This window comes from Camelina sativa, chromosome 3 (genome assembly GCF_000633955.1).
Source record: "Camelina sativa cultivar DH55 chromosome 3, Cs, whole genome shotgun sequence".
Classification (NCBI taxonomy): domain Eukaryota; kingdom Viridiplantae; phylum Streptophyta; class Magnoliopsida; order Brassicales; family Brassicaceae; genus Camelina; species Camelina sativa.
The window spans coordinates 23,091,720-23,115,825 of NC_025687.1; the positions used below are offsets into that span (position 1 = coordinate 23,091,720).

Below are 24,106 nucleotides of genomic sequence, written 5' to 3' on the forward strand. Positions count from 1 at the left end.
AAAAAAAAAAAAAAAAAAAAAACTACGGAGTGAGAGTGAGAGAGAGAGAGAGAGAAACTTGGACCTAAAAGAAGAGCCATTTTGGGCTCCCAACTGCTGGCAAAGAAGAAGGAAGGAAGGAAGAAGGAAGCAAAACAAAAGTACGATTTTACAAAAGTCGTCTTACTAGTTAGTAGTAGTACTACTGTCTTCTCCTTCTCCTCCTCTGGAAACCCTAAAAAGCGATGAAGCCTCCTCGTTAGTTTTTTTTATTATTACGCGTCAGACAGAACAGATTGTTTAATTTGAAGAAGAACCACCGCGACACCCCCTTTGCTAGGGTTTATCTCTCTCCGATTTCTCTCTCTCTCTGGGTAAATGGCGTCGTGAGTCCCCTTTTTCCTTCCTTCTTCTTCTTCTTCTTCTCTCTGTCTCAATACTGTTTTGCGTTTTTTTGATTTTAGGGTTTCGTGGAATTTGAAGAAGCTTCAATTAAGAGATTTGAATTTAGTGTTTTTTTTTTTTGGGGGGGATTGGTTTAATTATTGTTCAATTAGTAATGGGTCTGATTCATTCTTTAAGTTTCCATCATTGATTCATTCTGTTTCTGAACAGGATCTTCTAAATCACTCTTGTTCTCTCATTTCAAAGATTAGATTTTTTTCTAGGATTCTGAATTTAATTAGGCCTTTGATCTTAAACTCTGTCCGGTTTGGCAATTAAGTAAGTCTAATTTGGTGTAAAATCTTATACATTTCTGTTCTTTTGAGATATGTTTCTGCTTTTGAGTGTTGAGCACCTCAATAAACTCTTGGATCTTTACCATTTTAGCAAAAAAACATGTTTCTGATAACTTTTCCTTATATTGTTTCTTTGTTTCACGCTCTACGTGGCACTCCTTCGTTGGTATTCTGGTCATTTTAAGCTTTTGTTGGCTTTGATATCTCTCTTGCAGATTTTCCCAATAGACAATTAGTTGCGGCCTAATTTAAGGGTGAAAAATGAGTGGTTCGGGGAGAAAACGTGTTTCCAAGTGGGATACCAAGGAAGAAGATACTCAGCATCCTAGTGGGAATGATTACCCTGGGAAATTAGGTTTCCGTGACAATGATCCCGAGCATGCACGGTTCTATCCAGAGAGCAATGGTAGAAATGGGAGTAGGAGGGCTGGTCCGGATGATGATGGTGATGAGCATCTGAAACCTAGACAACACTCAGGAGAAGCTTGGCCATCCAGAAGCAGAGTTTCTCATGACGATGGTGATGCCATGATGGGTTACTATGATGATCCTAGAAACTCTTCTGAACAAGATGAAAGCAGACAACAGTATTTCCGCCAATCAGCTTCCAAGGACCGGGCTAGAACCCGTAGGTCAGTTTCTGTTACAAATGTCTTAATGCTTTTGTTTCTCATTTAACAACATTGTACTTGTGTTTGATTGATTTTTATTCGAATGCTGTGCTTTCTTCAGGAGTGGAAGTAGAAGTAACAGCAGGAGCAGGAGCCGAAGCCCATCGCAGAGAGTAAGGCGAGATGGAGGAGGATCCTATGACAGGCACAAGACGAGAGCACGGGTTTCTCCAAGGTCAGGGAGAGAATTTGATGGTAGACACAATAGAGCTGGTGACTATGATTGGGATGGTAGTAATAGAAAGACAAGGGATACCAAATATTATACTGAAGATTCCCGGGAACAACAGCCCATAAGGGTCGGTGGCAGGACTGACTATAGCTCTGATTTTCCGGAGGATAATACTAATTCAAGAAGAGAAACTTCAGATCCAATCTCGAGAAACTACAGAAATGAAGCAGGGAGAGACAGAGAAACGCATAGAAGAGATGCTCCCGAGGGAGAATTCCACAGGAGCTCCAATATTCCATGCAGATTTTTTGCTCAAGGTTCAGGGTATTGTCGCAATGGAAACAATTGTAGGTTTTCTCACCATGGTGCTCCTTCTGCAAGGGGAAGTCCGGAGAGAAAACCGCAAGACGAGATGTATAGTAGACATGACAACAATAATAATAGTGGCACCACAGAGAGGATGCGGAACAGTCATAGATGGAATGATGTTGAAAGATCAGATGCAAGAAAGTCCAATGAGGTTGAAATTTCTCGTGTCAGTAAAGGTATGTCTGACGCCAAGGGGAATAATAGCAGCTGGATTGATGATATGGAGATGTCTCCAGATTGGAATTACGGTGTTAAAACTGTAATGAAACCCGAAGAACATGGTAGCATATCTCAGAGCTCACAGTCACAAGTCCTTAAAGATGCCTCGGCACCTGCTTATGAGCATGATGTTGCATCAATAGCTCAACAAGATGGAAATCGAAGGACTGTTGGTATGTTTACAACCGTGGGCGAAAAGACTGTAGCTTCTTCGCATCACAATAATTTCATTAACAACCTAGCTACCTCAGCTCCTCCGGTCCAAGCATTCAATCAGAACACTGAGAATCATATTGCAGTGCCTTACCAAAGCACACCACTAGCTGTTGGAGGAAGCCAAGTGCTGCTACCTGCTGCTACAAATCTTCCCGGTGGCTTAAACTCGAGCAATCCTGAAAACGGAAATGCTCTAAACAATGTGAGTAGGGAAGAGCTCAATCATATTAGCAACATCTCAGCATCTCTAGCACAGTTTTTTGGTAATGGGCAGCCAAAGCCAATTCCAATTCCGAACCTTCACTCTACATTGAATCCCAAACAGGCTATGCAGGTGCCTGAAGTATATGGAGTAAAGGAACAATCTTCACATACTCAAAGTGACTTCCCCAGTAATAATACTATCCATATCGGAGGAGTTCCAGCGGTTCCTGCATTACAGATACACAACAGCGATGCACAGCAAGTGCGGATTCCCGAAAATTTGGTCTCATTAGCTGTAAATCCAAAGGCTTCATCTGAGGAAAACCGGGACAAAAAGACAGATGAAGAAGCTGGTAAAAAGCCAGACGGGAAAAAGACTGGAGAAGAAGAAGACGAGGATGCAGAGGAAGAAGAAGATGATGGGGCGGGCGATGAGAATAACAAGAAAGAAAAAGATCCCAAGGGAATGAGAGCGTTTAAATTTGCTCTGGTGGAGATTGTTAAGGAGCTTCTAAAACCTGCTTGGAAAGAAGGTGGGATGAACAAAGATGCTTATAAAAACATAGTCAAGAAGGTGGTTGACAAAGTCACAGGAGCAATTCAAAGCGGAAACATTCCTCAAACGCAAGAGAAGATCGACCATTATCTATCAGCGTCAAAACCAAAGCTTACGAAGCTTGTTCAGGTATGTTTGTTTGTTCATACAACACATTTTTTGAATCTTAAGACCAAAGTTGCAGTTCATTTTGGAGGTTTCTTGAACCAATGCCTTGTACTTCAACTTTCAGGCATACGTTAGCAAAGTTAAGAAGAGCTAATTTAAATGGAAGCTCCATTGTTTCTCTAAATACAAAAGCCACCATAGAAGCTAGAGCTGCTGAGACATGTTAAAAACCTTCTACTTCTCTTTTGAGGTAGGTGAAGAATCAAGCAAGCATGTTTTGCTTCCTGTCCTCTTCAGTTGTATGTAGATATTCCAATAGAGATTTTTGTCGAGGCAAAAAAAGAAAATTTGTTTTTTTGTTGAATTTTAATAAGTTAGCAGTCCAGACCAAAAAGGCTTCGTTTATCGGTTCTCAGAATATGGAAAAGGTTAGAGATCAAGTTAGATGATGATCAATCTCTTTCTTTGACATGTTGATTTTTCCTTTTTTTTTTTGTCTTGTAACACTTTTTGTTCTTTACCAGATTCGGTCTTCTTAAATCTGAACTATTTGCTCCAACCTTATGCAACTTCCTTCTTGGGTTACCATACTTATTATAGATCTGAAATCTTTAATCAGTAGTACTAGTACTTGACAAAAAAGTGAATGAATCTGAGTCCCATCAGTACAGTAATGGCATTAACTATACTAACTATCTAGCTTCTGTTTCTTTCTTTTTGATCTCTGTTTATAGTAACAGAACATAAGTACATTATCCTATTTTCAACGATAAATTAATCATTAGGTTGATGTTTCGTAATCATAAGTAAACCGAAATCACAATGTTTCTTTAAATGGATACAACAGCAAAGACAAGGATCAATCACCAGAACATTCTTAAAAGACAAATTTCCATTTAAAAAAAGAAATTGGATCTGCTAAATTTACCAAATTGGCCTTTTCGCAATTTCCAAATCTTGAAGCATCCAATTAATTTGGTAATTACATTACTGAGCAGACATCGGAACCGGACAGTGTCCCTCTTTCCTCGCCGATCTCTCTCTCTCTCTCTCTCTTTCTCTTCTTCTTCTTCCCTCTGATCTCCGATCTCAAATCAAACCGCGTCTTGTTTCGAAGAACCTCCAAGTCTCTTCTCATCGTGCTCAAATTGTAATCTTCTTTCGCGGTATTGATTTTGAATCATTGTTTCTTCTTCTTCTTCTTCTCTTCCGATTCGGTTCGTTTTTTTGTTTTCGTTTCGCGGATTTGAACGATACCCATTTAGTGATTCGATCTGTTTATCTCTGGGTTTGCGGCAAAATGATGTCTTTTCAACTGTTAGGTTGCATCTAAGAGATTGGATCATCTCTGTGTTCATCGACATTGATCTTCAAGTGTCTTGTTGAATGCTTCTTGTTCTGCATGATGGTTTTGAAATTTGGATTGGATAAAAGTGGAAACAGAGAAGCTAGAGATAGATCTTTATATAGTAACTAGCTAGATTGCTTTCTTGAGGTTGTTTTTGAATGCCGAAAATGCGATTTGAATCATTAAGGAAACAATGAGTAGTTTCACCAAGAGTACATCATTCAATAGAAGGGCGTTAAGTTCCTTAGCTATAGAAAGCCCTAGGAACTCTTCTTCAACTGCCTTCACTAGTCCCATTGGCTCAGCCTTCGCAAGCCCGAGAACACAGAACTTTGGAGGTAGTCCACGCCCGTCTACTAACCGGTTAAAAGAGATCTCCTACTTGTTTCAGGTGCTTATTATCGTCGGAACAATCGTTTCGTTTCTTGTTATCATCGCTGGGGGTTATTTGTATGTTGTTCCTAGCCTCGGTCAAACGTTCTTGGGTTATAATGGTGCATTGCTGCTTAACAGCTCTGTTACAGAGAATAAGGAATGTGACATATTTGATGGGAATTGGGTTGTTGATGAAAAGTATCCGTTGTATAATGCTTCAGAGTGTCCATTTCTAGAGAAAGGATTCAATTGCTTAGCGAATGGGCGTGAAAACGATGAGTATTTGAAGTGGAGGTGGAAGCCTAAGCATTGTACTGTTCCGAGATTTGAAGTTCATGATGTGTTGGAGAGGTTAAGAGGTAAAAGGATAGTTTTTGTGGGTGATTCGATGAGTAGAACGCAGTGGGAGTCTTTGATATGTATGTTAATGACTGGTTTGGAAGATAAAGGCAGTGTTTATGAAGTCAATGGGAACATTATTACGAAAAGGATACGGTTTCTAGGTGTGAGATTTGACACCTTTAATTTCACAGTTGAGTTCTACCGGTCGGTTTTCTTGGTTCAGCCTGGGAAGCTGCGTTGGCACGCACCAAAACGTGTTAAGTCAACGTTAAAGTTAGACGTTTTAGATGTGATTAATCATGAATGGAGCTCAGCGGATTTTCTCATATTCAATACTGGTCAATGGTGGGTGCCTGGGAAGCTTTTCGAAATGTAAGCTTACTTTATAACTTTATTTTAGACTGTACAATGTTTGCAAACTAAATTCTTATATTTTGGCCTGTTTCTAAATTGTGTTTTGGAACGTCAGTGGTTGTTATTTCCAGGTTGGAAACTCATTGAGGCTCGGAATGTCGATTCCTGCAGCGTATAGAGTAGCATTAGAGACATGGGCATCATGGATGGAGAATACAATTGATCGAAACAAAACTCGTGTTTTGTTTCGTACATTTGAGCCATCGCACTGGAGGTTAATACCAATTTTTTTTAATAGCTTGACCCGTTCTTCTTTTGCTTTTCCTTAGATGGTGCTAATTTAAGCTTTTTTGCTGTTGTGTTGTTTAGTGATCATAGATCATGCAATGTGACAAAGTATCCAGCTCCAGACACTAAGGGGAGAGACAGAAGCATATTCACTGAAATGATCAAAGAAGTAGTTAAGAACATGACAATTCCCGTATCAGTATTGGATGTAACTTCAATGTCAGCATTTAGAAGCGATGGTCATGTCGGCTTATGGAGCGATAATCCATTGGTACCTGATTGCAGTCATTGGTGTCTACCTGGAGTACCTGATATTTGGAATGAAATATTGCTGTTCTTCCTCTTTAGACAACAAGTAAAAAACTTTCTTTCTCTGTTTATTTTTTCAAACACAATAGTATCAGCATCATCCCTCTTATTATGTCTGGGAATATTTTACTTGATTTGCAGGTTCAGTAAAATGGATAATTGCAAGTTTGTTGCAACATAGAAAAAGATTAACAAGACCCTCGAAGACTGTATCTCTCGGAGCTAATTGCTCATGTTTCTTTTGGGAGCTAAAGACAGAGAAAGGGGTCTCAAATTTTGGTGAAAGTTAAAAATGATTCTTAATTCATTCTTTTATTGGTTATTGTACGTTCTTCTTTTATTGTATTATCGATTCAAAGAGAGTAAGAGGATATTGTTCAAAGCTGAAACGCTTTGTTCCACAAACTGTGTTGGTATAATATGATTTGATTACTACTTAGCATTGTAATGTCTCTTTCATGGTTATTTCCGATCTAATCACCTCTTTTGGTATAAACTCTTTTCGTAAAATTGGAGAAAAATTGCAAATATTTTACAAATGCAGAAGGGGGAAAACTCTAATNCGCACTGGAGGTTTAAACCAAATTTTTTTAGTAGCTTTACCCGTTCTTCTTTTGGCTTTTCCTTAGATGGTGCTAATTTAAGCTTTTTTTGCTGTTGTGTTGTTTAGTGATCATAGATCATGCAATGTGACTAAGTATCCAGCACCAGACACTAAGGGGAGAGACAGAAGCATATTCACTGAAATGATCAAAGAAGTAGTTAAGAACATGACAATTCCGGTATCAGTATTGGATGTAACTTCAATGTCAGCATTTAGAAGGGATGGTCATGTCGGCTTATGGAGCGATAATCCATTGGTACCTGATTGTAGTCATTGGTGTCTACCTGGAGTACCTGATATTTGGAATGAAATATTGCTCTTCTTCCTCTTTAGACAACAAGTAAAAAACTTTCTTTCTCTGTCTATTTTTTCAAAGAAAATAGTATCAGCATCGTCCCTCTTATGTCTGGAAATACTTACTTGATTTGCAGGTTCAGTAAAATGGATAATTGCAAGTTTGTTGCAACATAGAAAAAGATTAACAGGACCCTCGAGGACTGTATCTCTCGGAGCCAATTGCTCATGTTTCTTCTGGGAGCTAAAGACAGATAAAGGGGTCTCAAATTTTGGTGAAAGTTACAAAAGATTCTTAATTCATTCTTTTATTGGTTATTCTACGTTCTTCTTTTATTGTATTATCGATTCAAAGAGAGTAAGAGGATATTGTTCAAAGCTGAAACAGCTTTGTTCCACAAACTGTGTTGGTATAATATGATTTGATTACTACTTAGCATTGTAATGTCTCTTTCATGGTTATTTCCGATCTAATCACTCTTTTGGTATAAAACTCTTTTCGTAAAATTGGAGAAAAATTGCAAATATTTTACAAATACAGAAGGGGGAAAACTCTAATAATGACAGCATAACAAGGTCGAGTTTTTGGGTTTGCAAGAAAGAAAGAAAGTAAGAAAGAAACTACTTGTCTCCACCACCAAACATTCCCATCATGTCCTTGCCGGAACCCATCTGCTTCATGAGACTCTGAAGACCGCCCATGCCGCCAATCTGCTTGAGCATCTGAGGCGGTAGGACCTTGCTCATGTGTTGAGCGTTCATGTTTCTCGAGAGTGCACTCATGTCTCCATTCTTTGGGATCTTGATCCCTTTCATCTTGCCCCATATCTTTGCTAGTCTCTTGTACTCTTCCAACATCTCCATCACTTCTCTTACTAGCCTCCCTGACCCTCTTGCTATCCGCATCATCCGTGACTCGTTAAACACTTTTGGGTTTGAGCTGTCCAATTCTACACAAACCCAACCATCACTTTCTTATTACTTCCTACTGAGAAACTAACTTTATCCAAATAAGATATATATTTTGTTCTTACCTTCATTTGTCATAGAATCCATCATTGTCATGTATCGTTTTATCTTCGCCTGGCTTTCTTTCTCATGTCCTTTCGGCATCATTTCAGCACTCATTCCAGGAAGCATGGAGAAAACCTACACACCAACATCACAAACATCGTTTTAATATATAGCACCTCGTACGAATTCAGCTTAAGTTATATTTGACAAGAGATTCTGACCTCTTTGAGTGGGCCCATGTTCAGTATGTTCTGGAACTGGTCGTACATAATTCTCAGTGTAAAGTTACCCTGAGAGAGCTTTTCCAGAAGTTCAGGCTGTTGATCTTTAGGTACCACCTCTTGTAGCTTATCCACGAATCCAGACCAATCACCCATTCCTGTCGTACATATAACATATCAAGATTCTGAGTCAACAACCCATTTGGAGGGAGCCTTTGATTACTCCTACCAGTACTACTAATCTTCAATCAATGCCATGAAAGTTACCTAAGAGACGGCTGACAAATGGTTTGACATCAAACACTTCAAACTCATCCATGTGCTCTCCTGTTCCAATGAATATCACAGGACTTTTTGTAGCTGCAACACTAACAAGATGAAAATGGATCACATTTACATGTCCAACTTGGAAACCCGCAAAATTTTCATACTGACATTTCGAGTACATAGACACCTCAGTAGCTATATAATACTTACGCGCTAAGAGCTCCACCACCCTTGGCATGGCCGTCCATCTTAGTAATAATTACAGCTCCAACAGCAACACTTTGCTTAAATGCTTGAGCTTGGTCAAATGCAGCTTGACCAATACTGCTATCCATAACAAAAATAACAAGATCTGGTTTCTGTAAAGTGAAAAGACCATGATCAGTGCCTGCAGCATCAACCAGGAACAAACAGAATACTTCAAAACAACAGAGCATACCGTTGCTTCAGCAACTTGACGCATCTCTTCAAAGAGGGAAGCTTCTTGTTTATGGCGACCACTGGTGTCAACAATAATAAGATCACAGCTTTCTTTCTTGAACCTGTCAACTCCTTCAACAGCAATTTTCACTGGATCGGATTCCGTGTAGCTGCAAAGAAACATAACTCGGCCTTAGCAATGCTGCTGCTACCACAGTAGTTCAGTCAATTCCCTAAGTACGTTTCAATCAAGTAAATCCAAAACTACAGGTCGAATAGTTGCAGTGAGTGCAAATAAAAACAATAGATAACACAAGACCTCAGAATATCCATTTAGCATACTGTTGAACTGTTTGAAAAAGATGATCCTTTGATAGGATGGCACTGAGTAATAATGTCGAAGTAGAGCGCAAGAATAGAACAGAGAAAAAGGCTTAAAGAAACTCATTAAGGTAAGTAGCACGCAGAGAGCTAGAGAAGTCCTTTTCGGAGCAACTTTTTGCAGCTACTGACCTAAACCAAACCTATTTCATGAATTTTGAACCTTGCACCTACATTTTCAAAGACACTCCTCTACGGGGCCTAATAGTATCCTTTGTAAAAAACTAATAGTAAGATATAACTCTTCATACTTAGGGAACACCGTAGAGGGGTTGACTTGATTGAGTACCTTCCATAAAACGGGATCTTAGCCTTGGTGGCATTCTGTTTCAGCTGATCGAAAGCACCAGCCCTGAAAGTATCCGCACACACTAGAGCTGGCTTGTAACCTTTCTTCTGATGATAATAAGCATACTTGGTACAAGTTGTCGTCTTTCCAGCACCTAAACCACAAATCACAAAAAAATTGGATTACATTAGAAACAAACACACCTGACTTGGACCCAAACCAGAGAAAAAACATCTTACAAGACCTCACCTTGTAATCCGACAAACATAACTACACTAGGTTTGGCCTTTTTAGGAGCAAATGCAGGCTTCCCTGGATCCAACATCTTACATAGCTCACTGAAGATAGCCTGAGACAAAACATTACAAAAATCATGACCAATTGAATCACAATTGAATCAAATTCCAAAGAAGAAAAAAATGAAACCTGCTCAATGATCCGGCGCTTGTTGTGGCCAGCTGCTAGATCTTCAAGATTAACGATCTTCTTGATATTGGTCTGCATCTCTTTCACAAGGGGAAACGAAACATCGGACTGAAGCAGAGCACGAGTGATCTCGTTCAAACATTCATTCAAAGCCTTCTCATCGATGATTGTCACATTGCTCATCTGCTGTATCGCGCGGGTGATCCGCCCGCCTAGCTCCGCCAACACCATCTTCGCTGCTTTGCGAATTCAACAAAGATCGAAGCAATTTAAAAAAAAAAAAAAACTTTATCGAAGGATAAGAATCAGATTTGGGAATTAGGGTTTTGATCAGAGATACCCTTTGGTCGCGATTGAGATAGAGGAAGAAGTTGAAATTTTTGGATTCAAGGATCTTAATTTCTAATTCCTAAATCCTTTAACCGGGCCGGTTAGGAACAGAAGCGACTCAAAACTTATAGGCCTAAGTAGCTCAACAGGCCCAATGGGTATAGATTCCCAATCACCATTGCGATTTGCGAAGGCGAGTGATTGTTTGAGTGCCAGTTTTTTAAGGTTGGCCTAGGACCACGGGCTAATATTTTGAATAAATAATTGATATTTGTTGTTTTTTATATAATATTAAAGTGTTTATATATTTTATTGTATTTTGCAAATATTTATAGTATTAGTTAATGAATAAATATGTGTTGAATTTGAAACAATTGTAAGTTTATATTTTATTAAAAATAACTGAATAGTTAATTCCTTAAATTTTAATATATATTATTTAGTTTTGGTTTTTAAGTTATTTTTTCGGATTAAATAATTAAAATATCGATAAATATTTAGATATTTATTATTATCATATTTATTGTTAATGATAAAAATAACAAATATTAGGATATCATTGAATCTACGATCATATTCATATGTAACATTCTGTAAAAATTGCATTTGGATATTTCAATAAGAATTTGAAATCTAAAGAGGGACACTTGCCCTTTAATATTAAACATATATATATATATATATATATTCGCTATTTGGCATGTTTTTAGTTTATTGTTGCTATGAATTTCGTTTTGAAAATATTATCTAACATTTTGTTAACTCGAAAAAAATCATGGAAAAAGATCACCAAATCTACAATTACATGTAACTTTCCGTAAAAATTACATTTGGATATTTCGACAAAAATATTTAAACCTAAAAAGAACACTTAACTTTTAATATTAAAAAATTTTATTGTCGTTATTTGCCTTGTCTTTAGTTTATTGCGTTATTACATGAAGGTGTTTTTAACAATCTTATTTATTATTTGGTCAACACGACAAAAAATATCATAAGACATTAAGATCATCGAATCTACTATCTTATTACTTTCCGAAATATTGTATTTGGATGTTTCGACATAAGAAAATCAAACCTAAAAGGCATCACTTGTCCTTTCATATTATGAATTTTTACATTGTCGACCTGTCTTTTGTTTATTGTCGTTATTACATGAATGCATTTTTGAAAATATTATCTATCATTTGGTTAATGTGACAAAAAAAATCATGGGACATAAGATCAAAAATCTATGATCATATGTAACTTTGCATTTGGATATTTGAAAAAGAATTTTAAATCTAAAAGGGAACACTTGCCCTTCAATATTAAGAAATTTTGCATTCTAGTTATTTGACATCTTTATTTTCTTTTTTGATTATATATGAATAAGTTTTTTGATATTTCATCAAGAATGACATTCTTACATATTTTTATTTGTTGTACGAAGAATGTCACTGTATATTTTCAACAAAAAATTTACACCTAGTTTCCTATTTAACTCTTAACTCAAAGCTCATTTTTATTAAATTCAATTATCAATCATTTATTTCTTAATTTGGATAAAACGTGTGAGAATGACACTCATTTAAAGGAAACCGTATATTTACTTTACCTTAATCATAAGATCTCCAGCGGTGGGTGCTGTAGTGATACAGAAGCCAAGGAGGCGTTAAAAGTCTTCTTCATCCAGAAGAACTATCAAAGGATTTTTCCAAATATAGTTTCACATTATGTACCCCCATACACTCTTGTGCACAAGGGATGCAAAACATCAACAGCTTTCTTGATAGCAGAGGAGTCCCTCAGAATCTCAAATGCTGATAATACAATCAAACGATATTCGACATACTGAAAACTTCTGATGGATATAATGACACAATACTTCTTTTTTAGTTCTCGAATAGTCTCTCGAAGTTGAAGATCCGCACACGGTGTTTGATTATAAAAGATCATTTCAATTTTCACTTGTTTACACTCTCGTTCTTGTCCCAAGACATGGTGCTTATTTTTGCACCAGCTTCCGGCAGTATTAGCAATTTTAACATATGTAAAGCTTTCACCTACACACACAAAAAAAAAATGGGTTTACGTAGGTAATTCTCAGTTTTAGTAGGTTTGGTTTATTGTTTCCTTTTCAGAGCAGATTTCATGTAATTTTGCTAATTAATTATTTGATTTTCGAAGCCATTCTCAATTTCATGTATTTTAAACGTATTAAGTTAGGTTTGCTTTTCAGAGCAGATTTCAGGTGCTTTTATTCTCTCGTCATTTTTAAGTTAATGTGTTTGTTAACAATATTATTTACCACTTGGTTAACGCTAAAAAAAATCATGCGACATATAAGATCATTGAATCTATGATCATATTCATATGTAATATTCTGTAAAAATTGCATTTGGATATTTCAATAAAAATTTGAAATCTAAAGAGGGACACTTGCTTTTTAATATTAAATATATATATATATATATATATATATATATATATATTCGCTATTTGGCATCTTTTTAGTTTATTGTTGCTAGTACATGGATTTCTTTTTGAAAATATTATCTAACATTTTGTCAACGCGAAAAAAAAATCATGCAAGAAGATCACCAAATCTACAATTACATTTAACTTTCCGTAAAAATTGCATTTGGACATTTCGACAAAAAATATTTAAACCTAAAAAGAACACTTAACTTTTAATATTAAAATTTTTTGTTGTCGTTATTTGCCTTGTCTTTAGTTTATTACGTTATTACATGAAGGTGTTTTAACAATCTTATTTATTATTTGGTCAACACGACAAAAAATATCATAAGACATTAAGATCATCGAATCTACTATCTTATTACTTTCCGAAATATTGTATTTGGATGTTTCGACATAAGAAAATTAAACCTAAAAGGAAACACTTGTCCTTTCATATTATGAATTTTGTCTTTTGTTTATTGTTGATATTACATGAATGCATTTTTGATTATATTATCTATCATTTGGTTAATGTGACAAAAAAATCATGAGACATAAGATCACAAAATCTATGATCATATGTAACTTTGCATTTGGATATTTGAAAAAGAATTTTAAATTTAAAAGGGAACACTTGCCCTTCAATATTAAGAAGTTTTGCATTGTAGTTATTTGACATCTTTATTTTCTTTTTGATTCTATATGAATAATTATTTTGATAATACTTGTAACAATCTGTCATGTGGATCCCACTAGCCCCCTCCCCCCCTAGCTTGTCCCTATAGAGCCCTGGCCTTGAAATATGTCAGAATGACACTCATTGTAAAATTAAGAGAGTATTATTTATCTTTTTGGTAGAGGCGACAAAAGATTCATACGACAATTAAGATCATCGAATTCACGATCGTATGTAACCTAAAAGAAACATAAAAAAAAATTAAATATTGAAAAGCATTATAATAGAAAATGTGTAAATTACAAAAAAAAAATTGTTTTAACTCATAAAAACAAAAAGTAAATGCTTTAATATTCAACATTAAATAGTGTTCAACGTTAATTTGTTTTGAAATAACAAATAAACCTTATTGGATACTTGGATAAATAAATAGATCACTAGTAGATGAATACAATTACAATGTATCTAGTAAATCAACATGTGTCACTTTGTTTGTGGTTAAAAATATGTGTCACTTTAATTTTGAAAGCTTTTTATGAATTTAGAGTTTGATTATTCAATATTTCAATTCATTGAGAAAAAAATATATACTTTACAAAGTTCCAAAAAATGGATGAGTACAGAATGATATATATAAGGAATTAGATAACATGTGTCACTCCAATTTAGAAATATTGATTAGTGTATTTGAATGAATATAACTGTCATAAAAAAAATTAGATACAAAGAACATATATCAGTTTCTTCACAAAAAGAAAATGGAGGAAAAATGTCACAATGTATATATTAATAATGGAGAATATATCATCACAATATTTTTTTAAAAAGATGATTGCACTTATTTTATAAAAATTGACTCTACATTTTTTAAAATGTATAGTTAAAAAGACAAAGTACTTATGCGTTTGTCTATAAAAGTAAGTATATAAAGATGGTTAATTTATCATTTAGCTAGCTATTTTCAATATATTTGTATATTACGTACTTAGTAGTTTTAATTCTATAGAAAGAAATAATAATAACATGTTGACACTTTTCGACACATGCCACTCAATCTGATAAATTATACTAACAAATTTTATCATCTTAAGCATTTTTAGTATTTTTATAATATAGCAAATAGGAAAATACTACTAATACATTAGTCAAATGAATCAGCAATTTATATAAAACAGAAATATATGACCATCCTCTCTGTCAATTCACCATTCGAAGTAACCACGTGGATCATATTTCATGTAACGTCATATATAGTTACGTTTTTTTAACCTAATGTGTTTCAAAATTGTGGTGATCTGTATGCTAACCCCAAGACTTGTTGATGTGCACCACTTAACTAAAATAGCTCCAAAATAGCAAACAAAATCTTGCCCTCTTAAATACCATTCACCAGTGGCTTACAGATGGTGAAAGTATATAAAGATGCCTTAATTTTATCGTTTTGATTTTTGAAAATATCTACACACATATATCCATTTCCAAAACTAACATTTTTTTCACTGATACATATCCCCATTTCCTGATACTCTTGTATAAATAATCTCAAACCACAATCGAATGAATAACACACAGTAATCACAAATTAAACAAACCAAAGAGAATCTTTCAAACAATATGGAAACCGTCGTGGTGATTGTTGGAGCTGGACCAGCCGGTTTAGCAACATCTGTTTGTCTAAACCAACACCTAGTCCCAAACGTGATTCTCGAGAAAGAAGACATCTATGCATCGCTTTGGAAGAAACGAGCCTACGATCGTCTCAAACTTCACTTAGCCAAAGAGTTTTGCGAGCTGCCTTTCATGCCACACGGCCGCGATGTTCCCACCTTTATGCCCAAAGATCTTTTCGTCAACTACCTTGACGCTTATGTTGCCCGTTTCGACATAAAGCCTAGGTACAACCGTACCGTGAAGCTCTCAACGTTCGATGAGTCCAATAACAAGTGGAGGGTAGAGGCGGAAAACACGGTGACCGGAGAAACCGAGGTGTATTGGTCGGAGTTTCTGGTGGTTGCGACCGGGGAGAACGGAGATGGGAATATTCCCATGGTGAATGGGATTGACACTTTCCCCGGCGAGATTCTGCATTCGAGTGGGTACAAGTCCGGTCGTGACTTTAATGGCAAAAATGTTCTTGTGGTCGGTGGTGGAAACTCCGGTATGGAGATTAGTTTTGATCTTTGCAACTTCGGAGCAAATACGACCGTTCTCATTAGAACCCCGGTAAGTAATTAATCTTGGTTTTGTCTTGTCATAATCTATTTGTAATGCATGAAAGTTAAAGATTGTCATGCATGTGTGGTTGTGGTCAATTCATGGACAAAAACTTGTTGTAAAAATATCATTATGATTTGTATCAAGTTACAATATGATTTGTGCATTTGAACATTAAATATATGTATGTATAACATTAGGGTTTCACTCTTAAAATCTTTGCAGAGACACGTGGTGACTAAAGAAGTGATACACTTGGGGATGTCATTTCTGAAGTATGTTCCGGTGACAATTGTCGACACAATGGTGACGACTATATCGAATCTTGCGTACGGAGATCTCTCCAAGTACGGACTCTTCCGACCAAAACAAGGTCCTTTCGCAACTAAACTCTTTACCGGAAAAGCTCCTGTTATTGATGTTGGAACTGTTCAAAAGATCCGCGATGGCGAGATTAAGGTACCTATACCCTTTTTGTCCATTAAATTTTATCTTCACCTTAATTGATTTCTTACTTATATTATATTTTAATGCATATAAAGTATCAGTTATTTTGTTTGTCCCAAAAAAAAAGTATCAGTTTTTTTTTTGTCCACAGAAAATGTCAGTTCTATTTTTCATTTTTGGTCAAACAATGTCAGTCTTTTAAAATTTGGTTGTATATGAAAACACTTTTTAGGAGGAAAGAAAAGGGTAATTAATTTGTGTAAAATTAATTTTTCCAAAAGACACAAAAACAAAAACAAAAACCCTCAATTTTAGGTGTTCAGAAACCTCACTTTTCAAACCATGGCAATTTTATTTTGTACAATTCTAATTTATTTTCATATCAGACAACTGAAAGCATTTATTTCAGGCCAAATTACTTTTCTATCATACTGATTTCACACAAAGTCACAAATTAATGATGATAAAATCTCATAGAATTTATTATTGTACTCCATCTTCCATAGTTAAAAGCTTCTTGATTACTAAATTTTTAATGATATATATGTGGTAGATTTGATTGATTAAATGGAAACATTATTAACTAACTAATGCAACTGCATTAGGTTATCAATGGTGGGATTGGAAGCATCAAAGGCAAGACCTTAACGTTCGAAAATGGACATGAACAAGATTTTGATGCAATTGTGTTTGCGACTGGTTACAAAAGCTCGGTCTGCAATTGGTTACAGGTACTATAATTTCTAACATAAGTAACCCAAAATCATCCAATTAAAACAAAATAAAACCGGTTGAAGAAATATGACAATGATGTGTACGTTCTTGTGAAATAATACACAGGACTATGAGTACGTGATGAAGAAGGATGGATTCCCCAAAGCACCCATGCCGAAGCATTGGAAAGGAGAGAAGAATCTTTACTGTACTGGATTTTCAAGAAGAGGAATTGCTGGAGCCGCCGAGGATGCTGTGTCCGTCGCCGACGACATCAGCTCGGTCTTGGCTACTATCAAAAACTGAAGCTGTATTGGATAACAAGGCAAAATAGTAAGACTTGATAAGAAAAAGAAAAAATAAAAACAGAAGAAGCATAGTAATGTATTGTTGTTGCTTTGGTCTAAGTCTATAATGCATGTATAAATTCACAAGATGTTAAATATGCGGTTGTTTTTTCTTTCTTTTCTTGGTAACATTTTTATTTCATTGCTATTGAACTGATTGTATATAATTACAATGTAATGCATTAGAAATAAATTGAGGAATACTATGTTTGGCCTAAAGATCAGCCGAATTGATTGTTATTACAGGAGGTCCAATGGTATTGAAGCTCCCTGTTTTACCAATTGGAGGGAAGAAGTCATGGAAAGATACTTCCATCACGCTTCCTCTGTCTCCCAGTTTTTTTTTTCGATTTGTCTTATCCTTTTTCACTTTTTATATGCATTTTTTTTGTTGCATCCTTAAGGTTTTCATTGACTACAATGACATGATCTTCTATTACGAAACCCTTCTCGCATCCTCTAACGTGGATATCGATGGAGTCAAAATAAAGTTTTTTTCTCCGGTCGGCGGTTTGCCTTTGGGGCCTGTTGGACCTTTAAAACTTCTGTAAATCTCTATATATATTGTTTGTTATTCGTGGCCTGTTTGATAATATATTTCTCTTGAGAGGAAAAAAAAGAAAAAAAAAAAGAAAAAAAAAGAACAAAAAACAAAACAGAAGAAGAAGTTCAAACGTTTGCAACTTTGGCGGCGCCGTGAAACGCAAGGAGCTAGATCGTGCCGATCTCTCGGCTTTCTTATCCTCATCCGGCATCTCTTGGGTTTCCAGTCCAGCCGAAAAAGGCAGAGCATTCCTAATCGAGTTATGATTAGTGAATGGATAAGGATCAAACTCTATTTGGTGTTTTCCTAGTAGGACTAGGATTGATTTTGTTATATATATGTATGTCGAGCTATGACATTAACATATAGAGATTAAGAGTTTGAGAGAGGACAATTGTGAGAGAGCTTTAGTTTTGAGAGATTTTTTCTAGAGCTAATAATAAGAGAGTTATTCTTATTTGATATTTTGTTCTTTACACAACCTGCAACCTGCATATTTTTCTATATTTGGTATCAGAGCAAAACAATGACCGAAGGAGAAAGTGCTACTATGATCGCAAAACCAACAGAGGGAGGAGGATCTTCCTCCATCACATGTCCGATGCTAACTACCACAAACTACACAGTTTGGGCAATGAAGATGAAATTTGTGCTCAGAGTCAACAAAGTTTGGGAGACAATTGATGCAGAAACTATAGATGAAGAAAAGAATGACATGGCTATTGGATTATTGTTTCAATCTATCCCAGAGGCACTCATCCTGCAGGTAGGAGAGCTCGATACAACTAAGAAGATATGGTTAGCAATCAAAAACAGACATGTAGGAGCTGAGAGAGTTCGTGAGGCTAGACTACAAACGTTGATGACTGATTTTGATCGACTGAAGATGAAAGATACAGAGAGTATTGATGAGTTTTCTGGGAGAATATCCGAACTCTCCTCAAAATCAGATGCACTAGGGACAATAATCGAAGAATCCAAGCTAGTCAAGAAGTTTCTTAAAACTCTTTCTCGAAAAAAATACATTCATATTGTCGCATCTTTGGAGCAAGTACTTGACTTGAACACAACAAGCTTTGTAGAAATTGTGGGACGACTTAAAGCCTACGAAGAAAGAATATTCGAAAATGAAGAACCACAAGAAGAACAGAACAAGTTAATGTATGCTAATATTGTCTCTAATGTTGATACGCAAGCAAGCTATTCTCAACATCAACATGAGTACAACGGAAGCTACAGAGGAAGAGGCAGAGGAGGAAGGTTCTCCTATCGAGGAAGAGGACGTGGACGTAATGGAGGAAGAGATCCCTCGCAGGTTACATGTTTTAGATGTGACAAGATGGGGCATTATGCAAGCAGTTGTCCAGATCGTTTGTTGAAATTGCAGGAAACTCAAGAAGTGGAGAAGGATACGGAAACTGCAGATGAACTTATGCTACATGAGGTTGTATTTCTAAATGAAAAGCGATGTGTACCTAGCAAATTCGAAACAAACACTGGAAGAGACAATGTTTGTTATCTTGACAATGGGGCTAGCAACCACATGACTGGAGATAGAAGATACTTTGACACACTCGATCTGACAGTCACAGGAAAAGTTAGATTTGGAGATGACTCTCGTATTGATATTAAAGGAAAAGGCACGATAGCCTTTGTTGATCTGAATGGAAAGCTAAGAAAGATGATTGATGTCTACTATATTCCGGGATTGAAAAGTAATATAGTCAGTCTTGGTCAGGCAACAGAAGCTGGATGTGACATTCGATTAAGGAACGGACACTTAACTATGAGAGATCGTGAAGGAAAACTTCTTGTGAAAGCAGAGAGATCACCAAACAGACTCTACAAGGTTCGAATGGGATTGAAAGATAATACATGACTCTACTTAACAGAAATAAGTGATGCAGGAAAGTGGCATGCACGGATGGGTCATGTGAACTTTGAAACATTGAATACTATGATTGAGAAGAAGATTGTTCATGGAGCCCTAAGGTTTACACTTGAAAAGGAACTCTGTAGTTCCTGTTTGCTTGGTAAACAAACGCGACGAGTTTTTCCACAGGCAACATCATATCGGGCAACGAAGAAGCTTGAGCTTATACACGGTGACCTTTGTGGTCCTATTACACCAAGTACGAGTGTTGGAAAACGATATGTTTTTGTCCTTATAGACGACTTCTCCCGATACATGTGGACGATCCTGTTACACGAGAAAGGAGAAGCTTTTGGGAAATTTAAAAGCTTCAAAGCAATGATAGAAAAGGAGACAGAGAGCAAAATACAAACTTTGAGAACAGATAGAGGGGGAGAGTTTTTATCAAATGAGTTTAGAAGTTTTTGTGAGGAGAATGGCATTCAAAGACATCTCACAGCACCTTATACACCACAGCAAAACGGTGTAGTTGAAAGGAGAAACAGAACACTAATGGAGATGGCAAGAAGTATTTTGAAACACATGTACATGCCTAACTACATGTGGGGAGAGGCTGTAAGACATTCAACCTATGTCTTAAACAGAGTAGCAACACGGTCTCTTAAGGATCAAACACCGTATGAACTGTTTAGAGGGAAGAAGCCAAATGTTGATCACATTCGTGTCTTCGGATGCATCGGTTATGCAAAGGTTGATTCACCACATCTTAGGAAGCTTGATGACAGAAGTCGCATCCTTGTTCACCTAGGAACAGAACCTGGATCGAAGGCCTATCGATTGTTTGACCCTCTCACAAAGAAGATCAGTGTTAGTAGGGATGTTATTTTTGATGAAACAAAAGGATGGGACTGGAATGGTGTCGATACTATAAGAAATAATAATGAAAGCTTTAAGATTATGATTGATGGGTTTGGAAATAACGGACTTCAAGAGGATGTTCAGGAATCAGAGATAGAACAAGTTGGTGAAAACAGAGGAGTATCAGAGATTAGTGAAGTCAGAGTTGACAGTGAAGAGATGGACGAACAAAACGAGAATAATTGGATACCTGAAAGATTATCTCCCGTTATGTTAAGAAGATCCCAGAGAGAAAGACATGTTCCGAAATATCTTGAGGATTACGTTCTGCTAGCTGAAGAAGAAGGAGAGATGCTACTTTTAGTATTGAACAATGAACCAAGAAACTTTCAAGAAGCAAAGGACTCAAAAGAATGGATACACGCTTGCAAAGAAGAAGTTGGTTCGATTGAGAGATTGAAAACATGGGATCTTGTTGATTTGCCTATAGGAGCAAAACCAATCGGGCTTAAATGGGTGTTTAAACTCAAGAAAAACTCAGATGGAAGTATCAACAAGCACAAAGCTAGACTTGTTGCAAAGGGATATGTGCAACAATATGGAGTTGACTTTGAGGAGGTTTTTGCTCCAGTGGCAAGAATTGAAACAATTAGATTGCTTATTGATCTTGCAGCAGCATATGGATGGGAGATACATCATCTTGATGTTAAAACAGCCTTTTGCATGGTGAGCTCAAAGAAACAGTTTATGTTTCACAACCAGAAGGTTTTCTAAAGGCTGGAAGTGAAGAGAAGGTATACAAGTTAAACAAAGCGCTTTATGGTTTGCGTCAAGCACCTAGAGCATGGAACAACAAGTTGAACACAATTTTGCTGGGCTTGAGATTTGTTAAGTGCTCGAAGGAACCATCTGTATATCGCAAAGAAGTTGGTGAGCACTTGCTAGTCATTGGTGTGTATGTTGATGATTTATTTGTGACAGGGACAAATTTGAAGATTATTAACGAATTCAAGAGAGAGATGTCATCAAAGTTTGAAATGAGTGATTTAGGCATGCTAACATATTACTTGGGAATCGAGGTGCTACATCATCAAGGAGGAATAACCTTGAATCAAGCTCATTATGCTCAAAAGATTCTTGAAGAAGCAGGGATGCGAGACTGCAATCTGGTACATACACCGATGGAGGTTGGTCTAAAGTTGTCTAAAGCTGAGAATGAGAAAGAGATTGATGCAACAATATACAGGAAAAACGTGGGATGTCTTCGCTACTTGCTCCATACACGACCTGATTTATCTTTTTGTGTTGGAGTTCTAAGTAGATATATGCAGAGACCTAGAGAATCTCATGGAGCAGCTATGAAACAATGTTTGAGGTACTTAAAGGGAACTACAGAACTCGGTTTAACATTTGGGAGAATGAGGATACCGAAGCTGATAGGATATAGTGACAGTAGTCACAATGTCGATCCAGATGATGGCAAGAGCACTTATGGACATATATTTTACTTAGGAGAAATTCCGATAACTTGGTGTTCACAGAAGCAAGAAGTCATAGCCTTATCTTCTTGTGAGGCTGAATTTATGGCCGGAACAGAGGCGGCAAAGCAGGCCATTTGGTTACAAGAACTGCTTAGTGAAGTTACCGGAGCTCCATGTGAGAAGGTTACAATACGTCTCGACAATCAGTCTGCAATTGCATTAACAAAGAATCCTGTGTTTCATGGCTGCAGTAAACACATACATAGGCGGTTCCATTTTATAAGAGAGTGTGTCGAGAGTGGATTGATCGAGGTAGAGCATGTTCCAGGAAGCGAGCAGAAAGCTGACATATTGACTAAAACGCTTGGAAGAATTAAGTTCAAAGAAATGAGAGATCTTATTGGAGTTAGTGTTGTGAAGAGTGAAGTCAAGCTTAAAGGGGAGAATGTTGGTTTAAGCTTGAGAAGAACTTAAAGAAGAAAAAGGCAGAGCATTCCTAATCGAGTTATGATTAGTGAATGGATAAGGATCAAACTTTATTTGGTGTTTTCCTAGTAGGACTAGGATTGATTTTGTTATATATATGTATGTCGAGCTATGACATTAACATATAAAGATTAAGAGTTTGAGAGAGGACAATTGTGAGAGAGCTTTAGTTTTGAGAGATTTATCTAGAGCTAATAATAAGAGAGTTATTCTTATTTGATCTTTTGTTCTTTACACAACCTGCAACCTGCATATTTTTCTATACAGCCCTAGACGCTAAGGGGTATTGAAACTAGGATTTTAAAAGATTTTGGATTTTAAAATCATGCAAAATAATTCACAATCCTTTGTTATTTAATCAAAAATTTATAAAAATTATATCAAATCTACTGTTATTCAAACTTAACAAGTATTTTCAAAAACTAATTTTGAAAGATTTTGGATATATTTTTATTTGAGAAATATGAATGAACAATTCTCACCTGTAAAGGTGTTATTTTGAATTTTTTTTTTAAAGAGTTGACAAAGACGGAAATATATATTCTCATCATCACTCTCGTCCCAAAATGAACAAAGAAATAAAATAATTTTCCGCTGTTCTTCACTATCCCAAAACTGGGATTCTCTTTCCAACTTTAGATTGAACCTAGATTTCGATTCTCCAACCAACTTCATATCTTCCACACTTCTTCTTCAAATCCTCATACTCAAATACCAATTGATCCTCTGAAACTGCAGATGAGCTTTGAGGATTCCATTTCATAAACTGATTTGGTTTCCCTTGATATGCTAACAGAGTGAATGCAATCATCGTGTTTTGATGGATTCTGTTGAGATTAATGGCTAGAAGAGCCATCATCTTGAGGGAGCGTGTGGAGAAAAGATCTCACATCTGATAGATATGAAAGGACTTGAGTAATATATAAAGAGTTAGGGTCCCTCCACTCATTGCCAATTGGTTTTGAGTTGTAAGCTCATATCAAACCCTAATTTAACATGGTATCAGAGCCTACACACGCTGGTCCGTTAATTAGTCCGGCCCGGATAGAAGCCTGATCACCCCATTAATTGATGGCCCAAAGGAAGGCCCAATTCCATCGATATAGCTAAAAAAAAGAGTATTCTCTCGAGGGGACGTGATGGATTCTGTCGAGATTAATGGCTAGAAGAGTCATCATCTCGAGGGGGCGTATGGAGAAAAGATCTCACATCTGATAGATATGAAGGGACTTGAGTAATATAAAAAGGGTTAGGGTCTCTCCACTCATTGCCAATTGGTTTTGATTTGGAAGCCCATATTAAACCCTAATTTAACATGTTTTGTGTATTTGGCTATGCAACACCACCAATGATTTGTGTGCTTTTCTTCGTACTCTGTAAACACCATTTTATTTTATTCCTCTTCTATTGTTAGAAACTAAAGACGAGCATGAGCAACTCATGAGACCCGCGTGTAAAATCCAAAAGATAGATAGAAGACAAGCACCCATGCACGAGAATCGAGGACCTCTTTCCAACCATACATTCC

At 36.4% G+C, this 24,106-nt stretch overlaps 4 protein-coding genes and 1 long non-coding RNA gene across 7 annotated transcripts; 4 read left to right on the forward strand and 1 right to left on the reverse strand.

The window, feature by feature from the left end:
- Positions 37 to 3,805, forward strand: LOC104777803 (zinc finger CCCH domain-containing protein 38-like). 3 transcript variants are annotated; one of them, XM_010502125.2, is made up of 5 exons: positions 37 to 365; positions 935 to 1,351; positions 1,452 to 2,568; positions 2,692 to 3,255; positions 3,359 to 3,805. In XM_010502125.2, the coding sequence occupies exons 2-5, from the start codon at positions 981 to 983 to the stop codon at positions 3,386 to 3,388; spliced, it is 2,082 nt and encodes a 693-aa protein (XP_010500427.1). In that variant the 5' UTR covers positions 37 to 365; positions 935 to 980; the 3' UTR covers positions 3,389 to 3,805. The 3 variants fall into 3 exon arrangements, with proteins under 3 accessions (XP_010500427.1, XP_010500425.1, XP_010500426.1); XM_010502123.2 differs by having other exon boundaries at positions 1,452 to 3,255; XM_010502124.2 differs by having other exon boundaries at positions 37 to 353; positions 1,452 to 3,255.
- On the forward strand, positions 4,203 to 6,727 carry LOC104777805 (protein trichome berefringence-like 7). Its single transcript, XM_010502127.2, has 4 exons — positions 4,203 to 5,671; positions 5,769 to 5,927; positions 6,023 to 6,296; positions 6,392 to 6,727. Exons 1-4 carry the CDS (start codon positions 4,776 to 4,778, stop codon positions 6,398 to 6,400), a joined length of 1,338 nt encoding a protein of 445 aa, XP_010500429.1. The 5' UTR covers positions 4,203 to 4,775; the 3' UTR covers positions 6,401 to 6,727.
- Positions 6,814 to 7,712, forward strand: LOC109132290. Its single transcript, XR_002037558.1, has 3 exons — positions 6,814 to 6,823; positions 6,921 to 7,194; positions 7,286 to 7,712. It is a non-coding gene; the product is annotated as an uncharacterized LOC109132290 (long non-coding RNA).
- LOC104742426 (signal recognition particle 54 kDa protein 3) lies at positions 7,674 to 10,569 on the reverse strand. Its single transcript, XM_019243892.1, has 10 exons — positions 10,507 to 10,569; positions 10,167 to 10,402; positions 9,990 to 10,089; positions 9,741 to 9,894; positions 9,090 to 9,240; positions 8,861 to 9,009; positions 8,651 to 8,751; positions 8,384 to 8,541; positions 8,183 to 8,297; positions 7,674 to 8,098 (listed from the first exon to the last, which is right to left on the reverse strand). The coding sequence occupies exons 2-10, from the start codon at positions 10,395 to 10,397 to the stop codon at positions 7,770 to 7,772; spliced, it is 1,488 nt and encodes a 495-aa protein (XP_019099437.1). The 5' UTR covers positions 10,398 to 10,402; positions 10,507 to 10,569; the 3' UTR covers positions 7,674 to 7,769.
- On the forward strand, positions 15,119 to 17,443 carry LOC104777806 (probable indole-3-pyruvate monooxygenase YUCCA10). Its single transcript, XM_010502129.2, has 4 exons — positions 15,119 to 15,837; positions 16,054 to 16,287; positions 16,881 to 17,006; positions 17,116 to 17,443. Exons 1-4 carry the CDS (start codon positions 15,229 to 15,231, stop codon positions 17,293 to 17,295), a joined length of 1,149 nt encoding a protein of 382 aa, XP_010500431.1. The 5' UTR covers positions 15,119 to 15,228; the 3' UTR covers positions 17,296 to 17,443.

What these genes read in the sequence shown, in the direction of transcription:
- LOC104777806 (XM_010502129.2), top strand. Translation starts at nt 15,229, where the DNA reads ATGGAAACCGTCGTGGTGATTGTTGGAGCTGGACCAGCCGGTTTAGCA. An exon ending in CCGTTCTCATTAGAACCCCG is followed by an intron (nt 15,838 to 16,053) that starts GTAAGTAATTAA and finishes AAATCTTTGCAG; the next exon opens with AGACACGTGGTGACTAAAGA. An exon ending in CGGTCTGCAATTGGTTACAG is followed by an intron (nt 17,007 to 17,115) that starts GTACTATAATTT and finishes AATAATACACAG; the next exon opens with GACTATGAGTACGTGATGAA.
- LOC104777805 (XM_010502127.2), top strand. Translation starts at nt 4,776, where the DNA reads ATGAGTAGTTTCACCAAGAGTACATCATTCAATAGAAGGGCGTTAAGT. An exon ending in CCTGGGAAGCTTTTCGAAAT is followed by an intron (nt 5,672 to 5,768) that starts GTAAGCTTACTT and finishes TTGGAACGTCAG; the next exon opens with TGGTTGTTATTTCCAGGTTG. An exon ending in TTTGAGCCATCGCACTGGAG is followed by an intron (nt 5,928 to 6,022) that starts GTTAATACCAAT and finishes TGTGTTGTTTAG; the next exon opens with TGATCATAGATCATGCAATG.
- LOC104742426 (XM_019243892.1), bottom strand. Translation starts at nt 10,397, where the DNA reads ATGGTGTTGGCGGAGCTAGGCGGGCGGATCACCCGCGCGATACAGCAG. An exon ending in AAGATCCCGTTTTATGGAAG is followed by an intron (nt 9,241 to 9,740) that starts GTACTCAATCAA and finishes GTTTCTTTGCAG; the next exon opens with CTACACGGAATCCGATCCAG. An exon ending in GGATTCTATGACAAATGAAG is followed by an intron (nt 8,099 to 8,182) that starts GTAAGAACAAAA and finishes GGGTTTGTGTAG; the next exon opens with AATTGGACAGCTCAAACCCA.
- LOC104777803 (XM_010502123.2), top strand. Translation starts at nt 981, where the DNA reads ATGAGTGGTTCGGGGAGAAAACGTGTTTCCAAGTGGGATACCAAGGAA. An exon ending in GACCGGGCTAGAACCCGTAG is followed by an intron (nt 1,352 to 1,451) that starts GTCAGTTTCTGT and finishes TGCTTTCTTCAG; the next exon opens with GAGTGGAAGTAGAAGTAACA. An exon ending in AGCTTACGAAGCTTGTTCAG is followed by an intron (nt 3,256 to 3,358) that starts GTATGTTTGTTT and finishes TTCAACTTTCAG; the next exon opens with GCATACGTTAGCAAAGTTAA.